Source organism: Notechis scutatus, chromosome 7 (assembly GCF_049901735.1).
Source record: "Notechis scutatus isolate UNSWTSFEM ecotype Mainland chromosome 7, rNotScu1.2, whole genome shotgun sequence".
NCBI classification, from domain to species: domain Eukaryota; kingdom Metazoa; phylum Chordata; class Lepidosauria; order Squamata; family Elapidae; genus Notechis; species Notechis scutatus.
In genome coordinates, this window is record NC_142015.1 from 9,943,228 (window position 1) to 9,963,097 (window position 19,870).

The 19,870-nt window shown below is 37.5% G+C and overlaps 1 protein-coding gene across 2 annotated transcripts in view; it reads right to left on the bottom strand.

Moving 5' to 3' along the window:
* Window positions 1-18,842, bottom strand: part of LRRTM4 (leucine rich repeat transmembrane neuronal 4) — a 408,781-nt gene extending 389,939 nt beyond the window's left edge. The window contains exons 1-2 of one of the 2 annotated variants that reach the window (XM_087969956.1): window positions 17,994-18,842; window positions 14,203-15,749 (exon numbers count right to left, since the gene is read on the bottom strand). In XM_087969956.1, coding sequence (XP_087826082.1) covers window positions 14,203-15,749; window positions 17,994-17,997 — 1,551 coding nt within the window. In that variant the 5' untranslated portion in view covers window positions 17,998-18,842. Of the gene's footprint in view, window positions 1-14,153; window positions 15,750-17,993 lie in introns of both variants that reach the window. The other variant, XM_087969957.1, reaches the window with a different exon arrangement.
* Between the last annotated feature and the right edge of the window lie 1,028 nt (window positions 18,843-19,870).

A 19,870-nucleotide genomic window follows, 5' to 3' on the forward strand; every position in this document is an offset into this window, starting at 1 on the left:
TTTGGCGTTGTTTTTTCAAATCTTAAATTTTTCACTCTCTTTCCCCCCTTTCCTTTCTTTTCTCCACATAGAAATACTTGGTCATTGAAGATGGCTTCTTCTTTGTCCCGCCCTTCTTGTTCTACAGGCATTTCTTGTTGTTTCTCATAGTTCAGGATCTCCATTTCTAAAAATTGAAATACGAAGCCAAAAGAACCTCTTCCTTCTTGTGAATCTTCTTTCTGTTTTTTAAGTTCCATTCTCAATTCTTGCAAGAGTGATACCATTTTAAAAACTTTTAAACAACCACCTGATTAATTTTAGTCCTTTAGAATAGATCCAATAGCCAAAAATCCAAAAATCACCAAGTAATCCAAATAATCCAAAGCTGTTTCTTCTTGCTTCTTTTTTCCACTTTCTCTTCCTAGGGTTCTCTTATCTTGTTACAAAGTTTCAGTTAAAATGTATCTTTTAGGAACCTTGTTAAAGTTTCACTGTTAATTCCTTTCACTTCCAGGTGGTCTCCTCCATTTTTCCAGATCCCACCCTTTTATTTTTTTCCTTCTTTTAAAAGTTTTTGAGAATCCAGAAATCTTTATTATCCCTTTGACATTTTATTTTCAGCTTAAATACCCGTTAATGTCAAAGTGGATTTTTGCCAGTTTCTTGCTTAAATCTCTTAGTTGTCAATATAGGGAAGAAAAAAAAATCTTTCCCTTCCCTCTCTCATTCGCCACTTCAAAGTCTTCTTTGAAGACTTTGGGAAGAATATTGTTCTTTATAATTCAAATTCCAGGGTACCTTATATTGTTGCTTTTTCAGTTCGACCCAGTCAGCCAAAACTTTCTCTTCTTATCTTCCTCCTGCACATTCTTTTCCAGTCGAGTTCTTCTTTGAGGTGGCCATTTCTGACCAGCACTGCTACTGCCTTCGGGAAAGGGAGTAATGGCCAGCTGGGGAGGAGAGATGCAACTCTCCTCGACCCTGCTGGCAGTCTCCTCCTTCTTCACCACCTCTATGGGGTGGCTTAGCCCTGAAACCAGCCCGCTCGGGGCGCTCCAGCAGTGAGCACAGATTGAAACTGTGCACAATCCCATATTTCAGTCTGTCACCGAAGAAGCTCATACTGGAAGCCTCCAAAAAATCAAATTCTTAAGGTATCAAATATAGGTCTTAAAATATGAGAAACTAAAATAATTGGAAGCTGTAAAGAACCAATGAAATTAACTAAAGCATCAATTTTAGATTCAGAGTAAAATATTTGTTTTATGAAAATTTGAATCTGGACTCTGCAAATCTGAAATTCAAGCTTATTTAAATGCCTCCTTTCTTCTACCAAAACACTTTCATTTTTGCTTTTGCTATATATTTATTTTTTTCCTGGAGAAAATGGTTAAGTGCAATTTGTCGTAAAATGTTAAATTGAAGCAGGCATCCTTTATATAGGCACCCTTGTCCCAACTCCAGAAGGGTGGCGATGGGAGAAGATATGAAAAGCATGCTTTCTGTAAGGGAAAGCAATTGTTCATAGACTTCATAGGATATTAGATTATCAAAATAAATTCATGCATCTGCTTCAAGGGTCGGAGTATTTATACAATTTGCCATAGCAATGCAGATGAAAACAACTCCTCTGAAGCTTTTAACTATGCCAGTTAATTATGAATAAATTCATTGAGACAATTGGTCTTGGAAAACTACATTTCCTGTGTTCCCTAGCAGCAAAAGGTTGTCCACTATCTGTTGCCATGAAGCTCCCAATTACCCAGCTATGCTTAGCTACTAGTTATATCCCTTGACCTTTGTTTGCTGATGACTAAACAACAGCATAAAAATCTGGGAGAAGGCGGGGTGCAGTGAGCCTAATTGAAATTTTGAGTGTGTGCTGTGGCTGTTCTGATAAAATAGCTTCCTTTAAGTTGCATGGTCATCCACTGAATGACAAACAGAAAATATTGCTTCTTGCAATGTATGAAACCTAGTTTATTTTTGTAACTTTTGAGGCTGGGGAGAAAGGTGAAGGTGAAGTAGGAATGTAGGTATATTCCAAAGAGATTAAAATGCTTATGGAAGGTCTATGAAACTGAAGATCTTTGAGGAAAAAGGATAACATTTAAATATGTGTGCTTTGCAGAATCCTTCCTTCCTCCCGCCTCCCTCCTTCCATTCTATCTCAGCCTCTACCTCTTTTTCAATGAGATAAGATTGGAAGTGGACCCTGTCATAATGCAAGAATAACACTGGAAGTAGAAGAATTAGATAAAATTGGGAAGTAGGTCAGGCAGGTGCTGAAGGAATCTGCAAACTGTTCAGCAGGCTCATTTCATGTTAAAAGACAGGAATGCCAGAATTCCATTGTGTTGGGACAACTTCCAAGAACAAATGCTGTCATCAAATCAAATGAGAACTGGTAGGAGGAAAGAATTGCAAGAGGAATTGTCATGCTAAAACTAAATCCTGAAACTACACTTTGTAATTTCTCTCAGTTGGTGTAGGGTAGATGTATTACTGCAGCTGCTCTTTTACAAGAGTGACGGGTGGCAACGATAGAAATGCGCAAGTATCATGAAGCTTTTCACTGAGATCTCTGAATTTAGAAGCAGAGGAGTGAAATTATGCATACCTGTTATTTTTGTTCCTCCAACCCATCTTAAAACTAGTAATTACCTCTTCCCAACACATGCAAGTTGAAAGTAGAAACGAGGCAAAGAGTTTCAAACAGGAAGCTGTTTCACTGTTCATCCTGCTTCCCTCTCAGGAGAAGCAAGGAGACATTTACTGGAAAGGTCAACCTTATGGAGGGTTCTGGATTCATTTCCACAGAAAAGTCATTCATTTTTAAAACAAGGGCAGGGCATTTAGAGCTATACATAGCCTAAGCACTTTCTGCTTCTTTTGCTGCATCTGCTTAGGATGTCTATTGCTGAGAAAAGTTACGTGGCAAATGCTAAGGTGCAATGGGTCTTCCTGGAGGACAATTAATTAGATACTTTTCCCAGCTTCACCGGAAGCCAGCCACAATGTTGGCATTCAGGGCTGAGGCATGGATGTGGAACATAAGAGCAGAAAATACTCCTGTATCAATACAGACTGTTCCCTTCCTTCAAAATTAATCTTCATCTAATGACAGCCATAGCACTCAGATTTATATACTGCTTCACAGTACTTTTACAGCCCTCTCTAACTGGTTTACAGAGTCAGCCTATGGCCCCCAACAATCCGGGTCCTCATTTTACCCACTTTGGAAGATGATGATGATCTCATAATCTTAATTTTACTCTGATATAGTAACAGTCATTAAGCACAAAACTCCTCTTCCCCAAAGGAACTTTAAGAGAAGAGAAAGAGAAAGAATAGATGAATACAGCCTAGTACTAGTTGTCATTTTCCTTTTAAACCGATAGTTGCACTTGCAAGTCTAAGGAAGGGATGCGTGTATCTACCCCATATATTACATTCATTAGTTACTGAGTGGAGAGCCAGTTTAGCTTTGTGGTTAAGGCATCAATCCGTAAACTAGGAATCCGTGAATGCTAGTCTTGCATTAGCTATGAAGTCCTAAGGCAATACTTTTTCTCTCAGTCCTAGGAAGGAGAAAATGGCAAACTACTTCCAAAGATTACAATTTACAATAATAAAATACAAATTTTAAAAATATAAAAAAGAAAAAAATAAGAATATAGTAAAGAAAAAGAAAAGAAATACATAAAGAAGTGTCTTTCTCCTTCACCCAGACAAGTATAAATATTTGTAATAACTTATCATCTTCTCTTAAGATACAAATGGTCTCTTCTTCCCATTTCCCTTCTCATCTATAAACAAATCCATAAATCTATTTCAGTCCTGATATCAGCAAAAGTCCGTTAAAGGTTACTAAAGTTAACAACATATCTATTTTAGCCTTGAAACAAATAAACAAATGTTATATTCCTTCCTTTACTGCTAACAATCCTGATCTTTAGTCCCCATCACACAATATCCTAAAACTTGATTTCTTTACATTTTTTTCCTTTCTTTTCTTCTTTCTTTTTATAAATCCACTATAGGAAAGTTTTTCAGATCATTTTTTGGTTTGTTATTTATATATCATTTTTAATTATTTATATGTCCCTTTTAATTATTATTTCATACCAATGGCTGGAAAGGGCTGGACTAAAAGACAGCACTGAAACACTGATCATAGCAAGAACAGGACTCTAAGCACTAGATCCATAGAAGCAGGGATCTACTACACTGAAAGGATGCAGACAGTATACAGTATGCAGAGAGGCCTCAGAGAAGTCCAACACATAGTGGCAGGTTGTAAGATGCAGGCAGGAATAGCTGGCCTGATATACAGGAACATCTGCACAATGAATGGGCTAGACCCTCCTCACTCCAGATGGAAGATTCCCTAGAAGCTTGCAGAGCATGAGAGGGTTAAGATCCTGTGTTACCTCTGGATCCAGGTGGATAAATAGATGCTGGTTAATCAATTAGACATTGTCTATGGACTAGGACAGAAGACAACAAACCCGATAGATGAAATGGTGTCAAATCACAGCAACCACAGAGAGAATTAAAATAGAGCTGGAAGGGACCTTGGAGGTCTTCTAGTCCAGCCTCCTGCTCAAACAGGAGATCCTAAACCATTTCAGACAGGTGGCTGTCCAGTCTCGTCTTAAAATCCCCCAGTGATAGAGCATCCATCACATCTGAAGGCAAGCTATTCCACTAGTTAATTGCCCTCACTGTCAAGAAATTTCTTCTTAATTTCAGGTTGCTTCTCTCCTTGATTAGTTTCCATCCGTTGCTTCTTCTCCTGCCTTCAGGTGCTTTTGATAATAATTTGACCCCCTCTTCCTTGGGACAGCCCCTCAAATAGTGGAATACTACTATCATGTCCCCCCTGGTCCTTCTTTTCTCTAGACTGGCCAAATCCAAATCCTGCAACCGTTCTTCGTATGTTTTAATCTCCAGGCCTTTGATCATCTTAGCTGCTCTTCTCTGCACTTTTTCCAAAGTCTCAACCTCTTTTTTGTAATGTGGGGACCAATTCTGCAAAGTGGCTTGAAGAAGGCACTGTAGAGAATGTGGAAAGTAGAGGCAAGAGTGGCTCCAGTAGCAGTAGGAGCACTTGGGACTGTGACTCCTAAGCTGAGAGCAAGGCTCCAACAGACCCCAGGAGCAACAGCATAGCTCTTTGTCCAGAAGACTGCAGTATTACGAATAGCTAAGATACTGTGGAGGACCTGAGATTGAGAAAGTTATAGACCACCCATAGAGGTGAGAAATGATTTTTTTTTTTAAATAAGAGACTGACGTGAGAGCAAAACTATAGCTATGAACAGAATTACTTGTGGAGATGGGTAGCTATAAAAATCAAATTAGTAAATACAAAAAATTAATCCTGACTGTAGTTATGCAACATTCTAAACATTAAAAAGAACAGTTGTAACTTTCCCTGGGGTTGACAAGGGAAACTTCTAAAATCATGATAGGTATAGCTTTCAAGAGCAAAACGAGTAAGGCCAGGAATGTTTTACGAGTTGACACAACAAGCAGAAGATACTTTGTTTCTAGAGACATTGCTTACCTCCTCCTTTGCCATCTAATCTGCCTAAGGCAAGCCAATTTTCAAGATAAATATCATTAAAACTTGGCTGCCATATATATTTCACTTGTATTATATTATAATTGTTTTTAATTGTTTTAGGTTCAGTGCCCAGAGCTACTTGCTTGAGATGGGTAGTTATAGAAAAGCAATAAACAAACAAGTAAACCAATGAATCAACTCTGAAGCACATGCAATTGTCACATAACATCATATTTTTAAAATCCCATTTTAAAATTAACTAAATTATAATTTAAAGATAGATACAATCAAAATTGAATAATAATGAAAACAACAGCATCATTTTCTATTACATTTCATAGCTGTATTGCTTTGGATCTTTCCTATCAAAATGGAAAGGTTGTTCAATGTTGTCAATGTTCAAGATTGTCATTTATAAATAGAAAGGTATCTCAATCAATCGATCAGAATAGAGCTGGAAGTGACCTTGGAGGTCTTCTAGACCAGTGGTCGCCAACCAGTGGGCTGGGAACCACTGGTGGTTTGTGAGAAAATTTTGGTGGTCCACAGAGAAATGTCACCCCCAAAACACCCCCCAAAGCAATTAATCCAAGCTGGCATTTAGTCCCCTTTAATAATTTAAACAATACAGTTAAAAAAAATGAACAGCAGATGAGTCAATTCAAAATGCATCTACCCCTGTTCATATTTAAGTGATCGTCCACTCTCCAAGGTCCCTCTCACAGTTACTGTTTTTGAGCTAGATTTAACCTAATCCATACTTGTACCTTTGGTTTTTCCTGCCTAAGTATAAAACCTTGCTTTTTTTCAACATTATATTTCATTTTGTTGGATAGGGCCCATTGTTCAAGTCTGTCAAGATCTTTTTGGATCCTGAGCTTGTCTTCTAGTGTGTTGGCTGTTCCTGCTAGCTTAATGTCATGTGATTTTACATGAAAAATTAGGCAATAATTTAAATATATTGGACATTACCGATATGTATGCATGCATATGAATTTACATTCTGTATCAAGAGTAGTATGCTAAGATTATATATGATCCATCTCAAAACAATTTACTTGAAAAAAGTCAATTTAGAATTGTCAGTCTGTATTTCTAAATCAATAGGAAGAAACTGAATTGATCCAATTCAGAAATTAAATTTGATCAGGGAAAAAGGATGTTTTATGCATGCCCCAAAGACCCTCAAACTGCCAGATTAATTGGAAAATACCTGATTCAATTTGATGACTCAATCCAAATCAATAATTCAATTCAGTCAATTTGATTTGGAGATTCAATCATCTACCTGTCAAACTGAATCTCCAAACTGAAAATTGGTACAGTCCTAACCCTACTATGTATTTTGTATTACAAAATTATATATTACAGAAATGCTAAAAAGAGGGGAGGGGAGATGTAAATTTTCCTAATATGGTTAATGATCTATAGAAACAAAAGTGAAAAGTGAAGTTTCTTTTTTGCTATTAGAAGATCTTCTGTTTTCAAGAGAAAAAAAGAGGATTAGAAAACATTCTCAAGTCAACACAGAAAATAATACTCATTCTCACACAAATTGTTTGTTGGTCTCTTGGAAAATGTGTGCATGTGTGTGTGTGAGTGCTGAAGGCATATCACATGTCATGCTTCCACAGCTGGAAACAATGATTTCTTGCAGAACCTGTGTCATATTTTTGAGAGACTTGTGTTTTTAGAAAACACCGTCTCTTTAGGTGAAACCAGGCTTTACAACAAATAAAGGCAGCAGATGCTCCAGTTATATGCTCAATGGCTCCATTTCAAAAATAAGCTGAAAGCCTTCTCTTTCTCAGCAGCACCCACTCTTTCATCCAAACCAAACAGCAAATTGCATCATCATCATCATCATACTTTTTTGCTATTTCAAATCTAGTAAACCCACTCCTCTTTCTTGCAACACCTTAGATTTAATTTGTGGTCTTCTCCCCTGCCACACAAATTTAGATATGTTCTTGTGTCACTGTTTACATGGTCTATCAATTGTCAAAAGAGGAATTATTTGAATCAAAAACATCATTCTAGGCAAGACATTCAATTTTATTATAGAAATGCTCCCTGGCACATGACTCTTATAGTTTTCCCCATCTTAACATATCTTTTTTTTAATTTAATGTCTTAATGTAGTTATTTTGAAATAACCTACAATTAGAACATAACCTGAGGCTTTGATAGCAGGCATATTTGTGGTACAAGAAAATCAAGGCTAATGTGGATATTAAGAAGCATTATGTTAGATATCCGTATTGAGAATGCAGAATAGATATGAATCCAGGTTGTGCCTGAAACGCACTTCTGTGATTCATAGCACTAGAAGCATTTTATAGACAAGAAATAACAGGCGAAATAAGCAGACTTGGCTCTGATGCTGAGGCTTTCAAATCAGAACACAAAAAAATCCACTACATTCTTACTAGAATTTTACATGCACAAAGTAAACTTCATAAAAATATACCTCTTGACAGCATTGGTCAAAATATACCACTGGTATAGTAAAGCATTTCTACCACTCTGTGCCCTTTTCTTCTTATTTCTTTATATTTTTTCTCATAGAACATAGGATAGGAAGGGAGCTTAGAGTTTTCTAGTCCAACCCTTTCATCTATACCATTTTTAACAAATGAATGCCCAGTCTCTTCTTGAACACCTTCAGTATTGGAGCATTCACAATTTCTGGAGGCAAGTTGTTCCATTGATTAATTGTACTGTCAGGAAATTAGTTCTAGGTTGCATTTCTCCTTGATAAGCTCCCATCTTTAATTCTTGTCCTGGCCTCAGGTTCTTTGACAATAGGCTAATCCCCTTTTTTCTGTGACAGAAAAAAGTACTTGAGTACTGAAAGACTCCTTAAGTAATATTTCCTCCAAGTTCTGTTTTCCTAAAGTTTTTCCCCTAAAGTTACTCTTGCATCCCACCATGTTCATCACCTTTCATAGGCCATGTTTATTTCTTCCATCCTATAGGAGGTCCTTCAGTCAGCCACATACTTCTCCAAATTACAGCAGCTAAACTTCCTGATAAGCTTTAGTCAATGACATTTCTCTGTGACTTGAGGTAATTTTAGGGAATTACTGTTGCCACCCAATATAAATCCTCAAATAAACCCTGAAATATACAAATCCTCCCATTCAAAGAGTGATCTTTACAGAACAGCTGATATCTTATCAGATGACTGATAACGCAAAAGATTTATTCTTAAAAACTAAGTTAATTTCTCTGGTCTTTACACAGCAGTCAATTTTCATCCAATCTTTTCTGTTTAAAGGTGACAGAATCTTACATCATACAAAATGAAGTTTATTTTTTATCCTACTTTTTATTATTGTTCCCTTTCTTCCAATATGAGCATGAGCAAAATAACTGTTGATATCTCAATGCCATAAAAGGAGTTCAAAATAGCTTCCTGTGGTCATTATGTTATTACATCAACAAACCATATGATGGCAACTGCTTTCTTGGAATCAAGACATTTACATTCTAGTGCCTTGATTATTTTTCTTGGATTCCCTGAAATGATTTAAGTTCAGGATCATTGTCAAAAACAATAGTGCTAAGGTCTACCTCAAATGCACACCTACAGAACCCAATGAATACTGAAATAGACATCATTTTAGGAGAGAATTCATGGGATGACAGTCAGCTGTGGGAACAGGTGCACAGATTAACCTACTCTCTCAGTAGCTTTCCATATCTTCATCAAATTAAGTTGAAAGTCTCTCTCTCTTCATTCCAAAATAACAATGTTAATGTAAGTTCATTCCTATATTCCCAATTCACTTAAAAAAAGATCAAGCTTGTTTGACTTTGTCCTGCAAGAAGGAAGTTATATACCAACCCTGCAGAATTAAAGGATTCATGATTGCATATAGCTCTCATAAAAGGTTTGGATGTCACCATCTTCCAAAAATTGCCATTAATTGTAATTTTTAAATGTGGTAATTGGGAAAGTAAGTTAGAAACTAGATTTCTGCTTGCTTCGTTTATTGTTAAAATGAAGTTACATCTGGTTCCACTCATTCTTTGTGCAAGCCTATCATATTTTGAGGGGTGTATATGACCCTACCACCACCATGCATCATTCAAAGTCCTTATCTCTCAGGAAGGTTTATATACACACTGTACCCATTTAACAGAATCAAATTCCAAGAGTCAAACACAACTTTTTTATAATCCTTGGAGTTCAAAATCAGTGATATTTCATTTCATTATTACAGTCATAAGATTACAACTACCAAAACTCTATGCATGCATTTTTAAGGGAAATACATTAGAAATAATGAAAATTAAACTTGAATTAAAAGAAGAGGAACATGAATCATGAGAACCCAGCAATTGATTCAGTGTTGAACTTTTGAAGAATACAAACTGGTGCATGCAACTTGACAAATTTGTAAACATGGTAGACATTTCTGTTTGCTAACAGATAAACAAATTAAAGTTGCCAGTGCACCCTGGGATTTCAGCTAGCAAGAAAAAGTAAAAGCAGACCTACTTGCATTGTAATAAAAGTGTTATAGAAATATGTGGGCTAAAGAGTCTACTTGATCCATAAAGACAAATGTGGTTTTTTTTCCACTGGTATTTTCTGGAAGTGCTTTTTCATCACTGCTGTTGGCAGTGTATCAAAACATTTCAATAATGTTTTTTTCTTAATTTACTCCTGAGAGTAAAGATAAAGCTACTGGTTTTTTTTTTTAAAAAAAAAAAAAACTAGTATGTCAGTGGCATTGTTTCCCATGGTTCATTAAAACTTCAATGTAACCTCTAAAATAGACCTAACATAAAGTGAAACTTTTTTTTAAACCCAACCCATCAGTTCTAAAATGTCCAAGCAAGAAATAGTCTGACCCACCTATGAACATGGAAGAAATTCTGGAATAACTGTCCCATCCAGCAAAGGTCCCAAATGTTAAATGGAATCTGACTATCAAAAGGTTGCTTATACAGGTATTCCTCAACTAATTATCACAATGGAGCCCAACATTTCTGTTGTTAAGTGAGACATTTTTAAGTGAGTTTTTCTCCTTTTTACAAACTTTCTTGTTACGGTTGTGAATCAGGGCAGTTGTTGAATTGGTAACATAGTTGTTAAGTGAATCTGGCTGCCCCATTGACAGAAGGTTGGAAAAGGTGATCACATGATACCTAGAATACTGCAACTGTCATAAATATGAACCAGCTGCCAAGCATCTGACTTTTGATCACATAATCATGGTGATTCTGCAAATATCATAACTGTGAAAACAGTCATGTCACTTTTTTCAGTGCTGTTGTAACGTTGAATGGTCATTAACTGAACTGTTGTAAGTTGAGAACAACCTGTACATTTTTAGAACATGGAAGAAGAATTTGGGGAAGTCCAGAAGCTGGAAACTGCCATCCTATTATCCAGCTGTTGAAGGATGTTGATAATTCATCATCAATAGTGATCTGGAAGGCCATTCCTGCTAACAAGAAGCAAGCAAGCAAATATAACCTAACTTCTACCTGCTTGGGATAGCAATAATGTGTTTTATTCTAAACAACTGTTAGAAGTTAGTATTGCTAGTCTTGTCAAGTGATTTCAACATGGTTATTAAGCAGAATCTCTTAGACATTTCTTTTGCCATTTCTTTGCAACAAATCTTGTCTCCACGTGGACAAGATTTAAGGCCAATTTACAAGGCCAATGTTTGTGAGCAAATTATTGACCAAGTCTCTGAATTCGAAACAATAGAAACATTTCATTATTGGTTGTAATAGAGATTTTCCAGTTGTAAATTAGCTTTGCCTTAATCAAGTGGACTGTATCTGTACACTTTTTTCTCTACTGAGCCCCAAAGTTCTCTGGAATTGTGAGAAATCATTTGCTTCTTTCTCACATTTTATTTTCTCTTTGCTATGATGATACTACAAAAACTAATCCCTATTGTTATTAATTCCACCTCTTTCTTCCTTTAATTGGGAATATTTGAATTACAGATATTTTTTAGATGTTAGATGTTTTTAGAGGTTTAGATTGACTGGGTCAGTTAATTTCACCTTGGATATTCCCACAATTTATTTTGTATGTTGTCAGAGTACAGCAATTTATTGGTCCTGTTCACACAATCTACTTATCCAAGTCTTCAAATCCGTGTACAGAATCCTCACACAGTTTCTCTTGGAAATTCCTTAATATATATATTAAATACTCCCCCCCCCCCGAAGACTTTTTGGAAATGACTCACTAATGTAAGACTTAATTTTATTTACATATATATTATTTTCTATATAGTATTACTAATATTGTAATTTACTGAATATACTGAAAATTATCTCTAGAGTTCAGTTGGATAGAAGTAGCTTCTATAATTCATAAATAAATACATTTAGCTGGAAATGAGTTTACAGATTGTTTTTGAAGGGCATCAAAACCAGGTAATGGGATATGTGGATTATATTACTGTTTGCTTAAGTGTGACATTAATGGAAATAACTGCACCCTTATAACTTCATACTTCAGGGGTTGAACTTAGAATGTGGGGATGACTTCATACTGCTGCAGATGTTCATCATAAAAAATCAGAATTCTTTTCTCATATAACAGTTATTGATCTTCTATTAGAAAATGGAAATTATCCCTACATTATGCTTCCTAGTCCTTGCTTGGGTGTATGACAAATGAAAACAACACACTACCAATATTTATCCCATTGGTAGTTTATGAAAAATGATAAACCAGGATTTACAAACCCTAAAGAATTATAATCAAGCAAACCCTATCAAATTCAGAGGAACCTACTTTTGAGAAGGCATAGCCCATTGTTTTATACATTTATCTATAAAACAATACATGTATAATTGATTTTTAAATTATATGTCTCATTACCACAGAAAAGAAACATCTGTCAGACTTCCTATATTTCCCTTAGGATGGCCTATGTTTCTTCTTTAGTCAATAGGAAACATTTTAAACTTATTTCCAAGCAGAACAACTGATGTGATTTGAGCATAACTAAAGCCCAGCAAAGTCATATCCAATGATCCATTGAATTCACTAGACTCTAATAGGGATTTATCAGCTTGTTTTGGACTCTTCAGGAGTTATAAACATGTTTCTGAAGAAACTAAATTAGACTGATGGGAATAGCCTTTCTCAACAGGTAGAAAAATAATTAAAGTGTCCACTCCTTTATTATTTATTAAAAGAAAAAACAATGGATATATTAATTAAAGCCAAAATGGGGGGGAAATACAGTGAAACAAGTTAATACTTTCAGTGCAAATCCAATTGTCTTTCTATTGAAATACCCCTAGAAACTAAACCCGGTAGTATGGGAAAGCAAAGGAATCATCATTGTAATATGGTTGAAACAGATTTTCTCCTAGGTATCTGTAATTCTTATTTAAAATATTCATTCTGATTCAGATAATCAATCTGATCTGATCTGACATTCTAATTGATTTGGAATATAAAGTTGATTGGATTTTCTAATCAATTCAGAAAGGCATCAGAAAATGTACATTCAAACGGCTGAATTGATGAAAGGCATCGGATTTGATTCTGAAGTTCAACGGAGAGTGTCCGTCTTATTTGCAAGGTGCTTTCATTTGCACTGTCTTTAAATTGAAGTGCTTTTTAATGTAACAAGATATCAAAAGCGTAAGAGCAATCTATCTTGGCAAATTTTGGGCACAGGCTTCATAGCATAATCCATATTCTGGTCAGAAGCAGGTTGGATTTTCAGGAAAGACAATTAGGAGGATTGTAAATTCTGCAGACGCTCAAGTCAAATAACACCTCCCACCCTGTCCCCATGCTGCCAAGAACCATAACTAGAGTACACATTATTCGTCTTCTCTCCTCCCATCCTGTTTGCAGCAGCCTTCTGTGAAGCAGTAGGTCCTTAGATGCTCTTTCTCCCATCCCTGAGAACAGCAACATAGCCTCCCATTCTCTCCAAACATCATATTCATATTTGAATCCAAGCTTCCAATTGATATAAAATAATTATTCTCAAATGAAATGTTAGTGGAGAACCTGCCTTTCCCCAGCAAATACACTTTAAAGAAATTCTTTGATTTCAGCACCACCAACCATAAAAAAGACCACATTTAAACCCTTCTTTATTCATCAAGGCACTTCAGAAAGAACTCCATAGTATGTTGAACATCCACCTTCCTTACATGTCAAAGAAGTGACATGTAACGAGATATTTTTAACATGCATGAAGGACCAGGACCAAAATGCAGGGAAGGGGAGAGTTTGTATAGTAAGTTATTTAGAATTTCATTTGAAATAGGACAAAGGCAAAATTTGATAGTATAACAGGGCCTCCCCTTTGTTGCTGTTCTCTCTCAATATAAAATCATGATAGAAGTAATCCTAACTTTTAACCAGCATAAAATAGCTAAAGCTGGACCCCTGATGCGGTTCACCGCAAACTCATTTTTATTCTTAAACTAATAGCTTTCAAGTCTGAATTCTTGAAAGTTAGACACCATCACTTCCCTGACTGTTGCAATTTAATTAATAACCTTTCACCCCAAAGAAACCCCAAAGCAAGAAGACTCATTACTCTTTCTAGTGATTAGAGTCACCTCAAGATTGTCAAACATTTACCTCTCCTTCCCAGCAGCAGAAATGGATTTAGGAGGATCATGGTTCATACCTCACATTCCCTGGAGCCAGAAATGGTATACGTGCAGGGTCCAGATCCATTAACCGATACATCCATGGCCTCAGAGTTTGTTGGCTTGTAGTCCACATAATACTCCTGTAAAGGGGAGTTCATTTGCCTTTCAGATTCTCGGGCTTTTTTCCTACGCCTTTTCATGAGGGAGTGTTGCTGTAGCTGTTTCATGCTAGCTGGGTAGCGTTTCCACGAAACATAAATGACCAACAAAATCATAGCCACTGAAAGAAAAAGGGCAACACTTCCAGCAATTATTTTGTGAAATGAAACATGCTCATATTCTGGTTCTGGTCCAGATGTTGGGAATTCTGGAGAAGGGCTTGGTGTAAAAGATGTTGGTTCATAGTCTTCCACTTTGGGAATGGTGGGTCTTGGAATAAAGATGGGTCTCTGCTGGGTTTTAGGGACCTGGTAAGGTTTTTCAGTGACCACCACTGGGATTTCTGCACAAACGTTGTAGGTTTCTACAGCATCGCTCACCTTTTCACCCTGAATATGTTTAGGGCCTGCACAAATCATGGTACTTTCTTTGTTTCCCTTGAAGTTTTTAAGCCAGTTAAACAGAGGGCAAATGCTCCTGGTACATTCCCACATATTTCCAGAAAGAGTAATAGATATCAAAGAAATCCAGGCATTGACAGTCTCCTGAGAGATGTTAGTAAGTTTGTTGGAATCCAAGTTGAGCTTCTGCAAGTTTGGCAGGCACTGAAATGTCCCAGGTTCAATCCCTGCAATGTCATTTCCCGATAAATCCAAATTGTGCAAAGAACTCCAGGTCCAGGTCAACCCTTGGCTTAAGGATCGGATCCTATTCCACTGCAAGTAAATGGAGCGGAGATTAAAGAGACGAGGAAAGTGAGCAAAGTTGATCTTTGAAAATTGGTTGTGTTCCAAGTGGAGCTCTGTGAGCTTCAAAAGACCAGCAAAGGCATTGCGAGATAAACTCCGCAGACGATTGTAGCCTAAATCCAGAAAATCAAGGTTGCGACAATCTTGGAAAACCCGGATAGGAACCGTTTTCAATGAGTTGGATCGTAAGTGCAAGATCAGGAGTTTGCGAAGACCTTTAAACTGCTCTGACTGAAGCGCCTGTAGCTTGTTGTAAGACAGGTCTAGATTGCGAAGGTTGGGGACTGGGTGAAATGTTTTATTGTGAAGGTGAGTAATTTTGTTGGAGCTTAGAATTAATTCCTTCAGCCTTCGGATGCCTTGGAAGGCATCCTCATCCACTGAAGTGATGTAGTTATGATCAAGGTAAAGCCATATGAGTTGGTGTAGGCCTGCAAACTGATTTGGCTTGAGCTTCTGGATGCTGTTGTACCGTAATGATAAGCCTTGAGATCCTCCAGAAATGTTCTGAGGAATGTCTCTGAATGCATGGGATTCACAGTACACAATTTTGCCATCACACCTGCAGTTCTTGGGGCAAGCTCGCTGAGCCCCACTCAACGTCACAAACAGCACAGTAGGAAGGAGAACAAACACTGCACTCATGCCCCTCAGATGCTTAATTACATGGAAACCTACAATATGAAGGTGACAAATATACATCGTGAGGCCACTCAAAACAGAATCATAGTATTCACTATCAGGATTTCAAACAACAAATGAAAGAGTTGAATCCATGATGACGCCTTGCTTCCATGCAGTTCAACCTCCCTCCCTCCCTCCCTCCCTCTCTCCCCCCACTTGTTTTACATGGAGATGTTTGTTATACTGACTCTTTTTCCCAATGTTTTCTTCTCCCTAACCAACCAACATATACAACCAGACTATACTTATTCATTTACCTCTAGATGATTTATAACAAATTACATTTCCCTTCCCATTTTTAACTCATAGCAGCATGCATTAGCATGATGCACATACCCTTATCATGAGGATGTTGTAGATTTAATACTAAACATATTTGTCAAGTCACTGTGAAGTAGATTTTGGGAAGAGAATGCACCCAAGCTTGAATTGTTAAATATTCTTAAATCAGTAAAAGGTTTCTTAATAAACAAGCTCACAAGTACACATCTCCTGAGTCCTTCAAGAGATGCACAGATGACCTTAAAAATATGTGTTAATGTAGCGTGACAAATAGAAGTTAGAAAAAAATGGAGAGAGAGTAGGGGAAAGCACACGGTAAGATATTTTATTTCAAGTGAGCTAAGCATAATCTAAACAGACAGGTATGAATGTCTTATGTGTCAAATCTTATGTATGAAAAAAATCTAAGGATGCTAAATAGCAATGACAAGGAACTTCTGGATATCATAATAAAATGCTTGTGGTCATCAGGCATACTTTCATATCTTTACACATAATAGCTAACATAACTATATTGTAACTTATTGATATATTTTAATATACAGTAGCATGGTTTTATTGTTTTAGCATCTACATTTCTTCTATAATTACAATGAGTCACACCCAATATTTATTTTGGGTAAAAGATGGGACAATATTATTACTATAATTAATAATAAACATGAATGGAAACTCAATCCCAGATGAAGCAAAAAAAAAGGTGAATTTTCCTTCTCTTTTTTCAATTCCAATTTTGATAGACTACATTTAACATATGTAGCAAAAAACTTATTTTATAGTCCTCCTTCTGATCTTTTCACGCTTCCCATGTTCTCTGAATAACTACCTGAGTCTTGGGAGAATTAAGCCACATACAGGCTTAGGGTTCTCCAAAATAAGGGGAGAAATTGGACCTTGTTCTAGTCTTGAGATAAGCTTCAAAGTATAGCTTTCAAGAGTTGTAACCATTCTGGTCATTTGTTTTGCCCCCTTCAATTGGGAATTCTGGAAAAGTATTGCCTTCTTAACAGTAAATAATATTATTAGGTTGGGGGACAGAAGAAAAGAAGGAACAAAGAATAGCCAAATAAGCCATTATTTTTATTCAGTGTTTATTTGAGTGGAGGCAAACTGCTAATCCAAAGAGCTTTTGACTGTTTGTTTCTGACACGTTCATTTCAATGGCAAGATTCTCCCTTTCCTTCCTTCATTTAAATTCTGATCTTTTCTCATTGCCTGATGCCAGGAGGAGCAACAGCAGAAACATATTCCAACCTACACATGGAGGGAAAAACATAATTCTGTCACATTTGGAGGAGGTTTCTGGAAGGCGGGGAAGAGAATCTCCAAAATAGGTGTTGGAGATGTAACACTTTCTTTTAGAGGATGGTGCATGCCTGTGTATGAGGGATATCAACTTAGTTCTCCGGAGCAGGTTCATCAGCAAATCCCCCCCCCTTTTTTTTTCTTCAATAGAGGGTTGAGGATCTGGAATTATCATTAGCACCACATTTGAAAAAAAAAATTAGGACATGAAACTGAGCAAATCCTAAATGGGGATGAAGCATAGATTGAATAGCAGGGCACCAGGGGAGTAGAAGAAATGACAGAACTGGGGGTGGGGAAGAGGGGGTAAATATAGAGAGAGGGGAAGAAAAAACAAACTGTTCTGGTCTGTATATCTACCACTAATAATGGAGTAAGGGTGTTCATCTGAGGGTGAAAGATCTCACAAAACACCAGAGGGGAGAGTAAAGGATGGGATGAGGCAGAAGAAGGCAGAATCTATAGAAAAGTAGCTTGTGTGAGTCACCTAGCAAAAAGAACCCAGTAGTGTGATTTTGGTGGGTTTTCTTCCCCAGCAAATGGGCAGGCAAGAGATATGCACTCACACACAGAGAGAGACACACAAAACACATGCACCCTCAGCCCTGGGCACAGCTGCAGCCTTACAAAAAAAAAAGTTCACTTACCCATCGTTCCCTCATCTGCAATTGTATCTCGTTTCTTCTTCCAGATGTTGTTGTTTGTTGCTTGGAATGACCTGGGAGGCTGACAGTTCTTGTGGTGGTTGTTTCTTACCCACCCACCCCCCTTTCAAGCCGGTCCTTTTCCTTTAAAGCATGGTATCACACAGACTAGCCCAGCTGCTACCTACTTCCATGCCATCCAAGAGGATGCCAGGAATCTGCACAAAGTTACTGAGAAGGAGAGAAAGAGGAAGGAAGGAAGGAAGGAAGGAAGGAAGGAAGGAAGGAAGGAAGGAAGGGTTAGGGAATAGGGGTAGTGGAATGTAGGGAAGACAGGGTTAGGAGGAGGAAGGAAGGAAGGAAGGAAGGAAGGAAGGAAGGAAGGAATAACCTAATCTCTGAAAGCCATGGAGCACCTCGCCTGGACCGTTGGCATCAGTCGTCCAGCCTCTCGTTGGAGCGCGAGAGGACCATGGAGGCGAAGCAACTTCTCAGCCGGGGGGAAGAGGGGGAGGACGAAAAGGCCGCGAAGTATCCTCCTGCTGCAAGACAGCCTCCTCAGTCGGCTGCCTCTCTCCATCCCCAAGCACGACGACCCATTCCTTCAATCCAGCTGTCAAAAAAAAAATATGGGTGACTCCTCAGGGTCTCGTCTCCAAGATTTTGCCCTCCTTTCTTCGTCGTTTCAAAAGCTAGTTTTTATCCATGGAGGCGCTCGGGTTCCAAAGAGAGTGAGTGCGTGTGTGCCTGTGTGCGCGCGCGCGCGTGTATTTTCTGGAGCCCTGTGCTGCGCGCGCGAGGTTGTTCTCCACATTCAATCTCCCACCTCTCCACCTCCCTTTCTCTCTCTCTCTCTCTCTCTCTCTCTTCGTCCCCCCTCCTCCTTTTTCTTCCCTCTTTCCCAGACACAGATGAAATGCTTAGGAGCTTGTTAGTGCTAATGTTCTACTTTGCGATACATTGAGTGCCCTCCACTGGAGAAAACGGATCACATATTAAAAGCACGAACCTAGTGAGAGGGTTTACATTGCTATGCAGGCTCCCTTTTGCGCGGAGAAAATTAAAGATGCAGGAATACAATTTTTCACAGCTGCCCCCTCATGCTGAATAAGCTTCTTCACGCCATGGCTGCCGTGTTTATCCTTTTTAAAATAATTTTGTTGGAGTTTCAAAGAGAGTTCTTCACACAACACCAAAACAACTTTGACCCCATACTTGAGGAACCATTTTCATTGCCCTTAGTATTTTGATTACAGTGTAATCCCAATGATGGTTTTCAGGAGCCAGCTGGACTTCGTTTTTCTATGGAGTCGTTTGACTTCTTATCCATTCAGAGCTGAAGAAGCTTCTTGGGAGAGGTGAAATATCTTCAAAGAAAAACAAAAAAAGTCCAATTGCCTTTTGAAAAAGCACCTTTGGAACAACCTTTGGGACAACCATGACTTGGATGACTAAGGATCTCCATAGACATTTGACAATGTAAGATTCAATTAGGATTTGGCCAACAAACCACAAAGAAAGCCAAAGATTGTAGGTTAGCTAGGGAAATTGAAAAGAAGACAATAGAAATCACTTTCTTAAGCTCAATTCAAAGATTCCTTGAAGCCAATAATATATCTATATCTCTCTATAGCTGTATCTAATCTATGTATCTATACCTAATTACCAAACCCTAAGAAACTTCCTCTGAGCCCATGACTATGTTGATTTTATTTTTATTTTAAAAGTAAAACTATATTCCAATAATCCAATAATTAGATACACTTTCTTAGATACTTAACTTTCTTAGTATGGCAAGATCAAATTTTGCAGAATACACTTTTACTCTTCTTCAACAAAATATATTATTCTATATGCCCACTATTTTTATCTTCAATAAT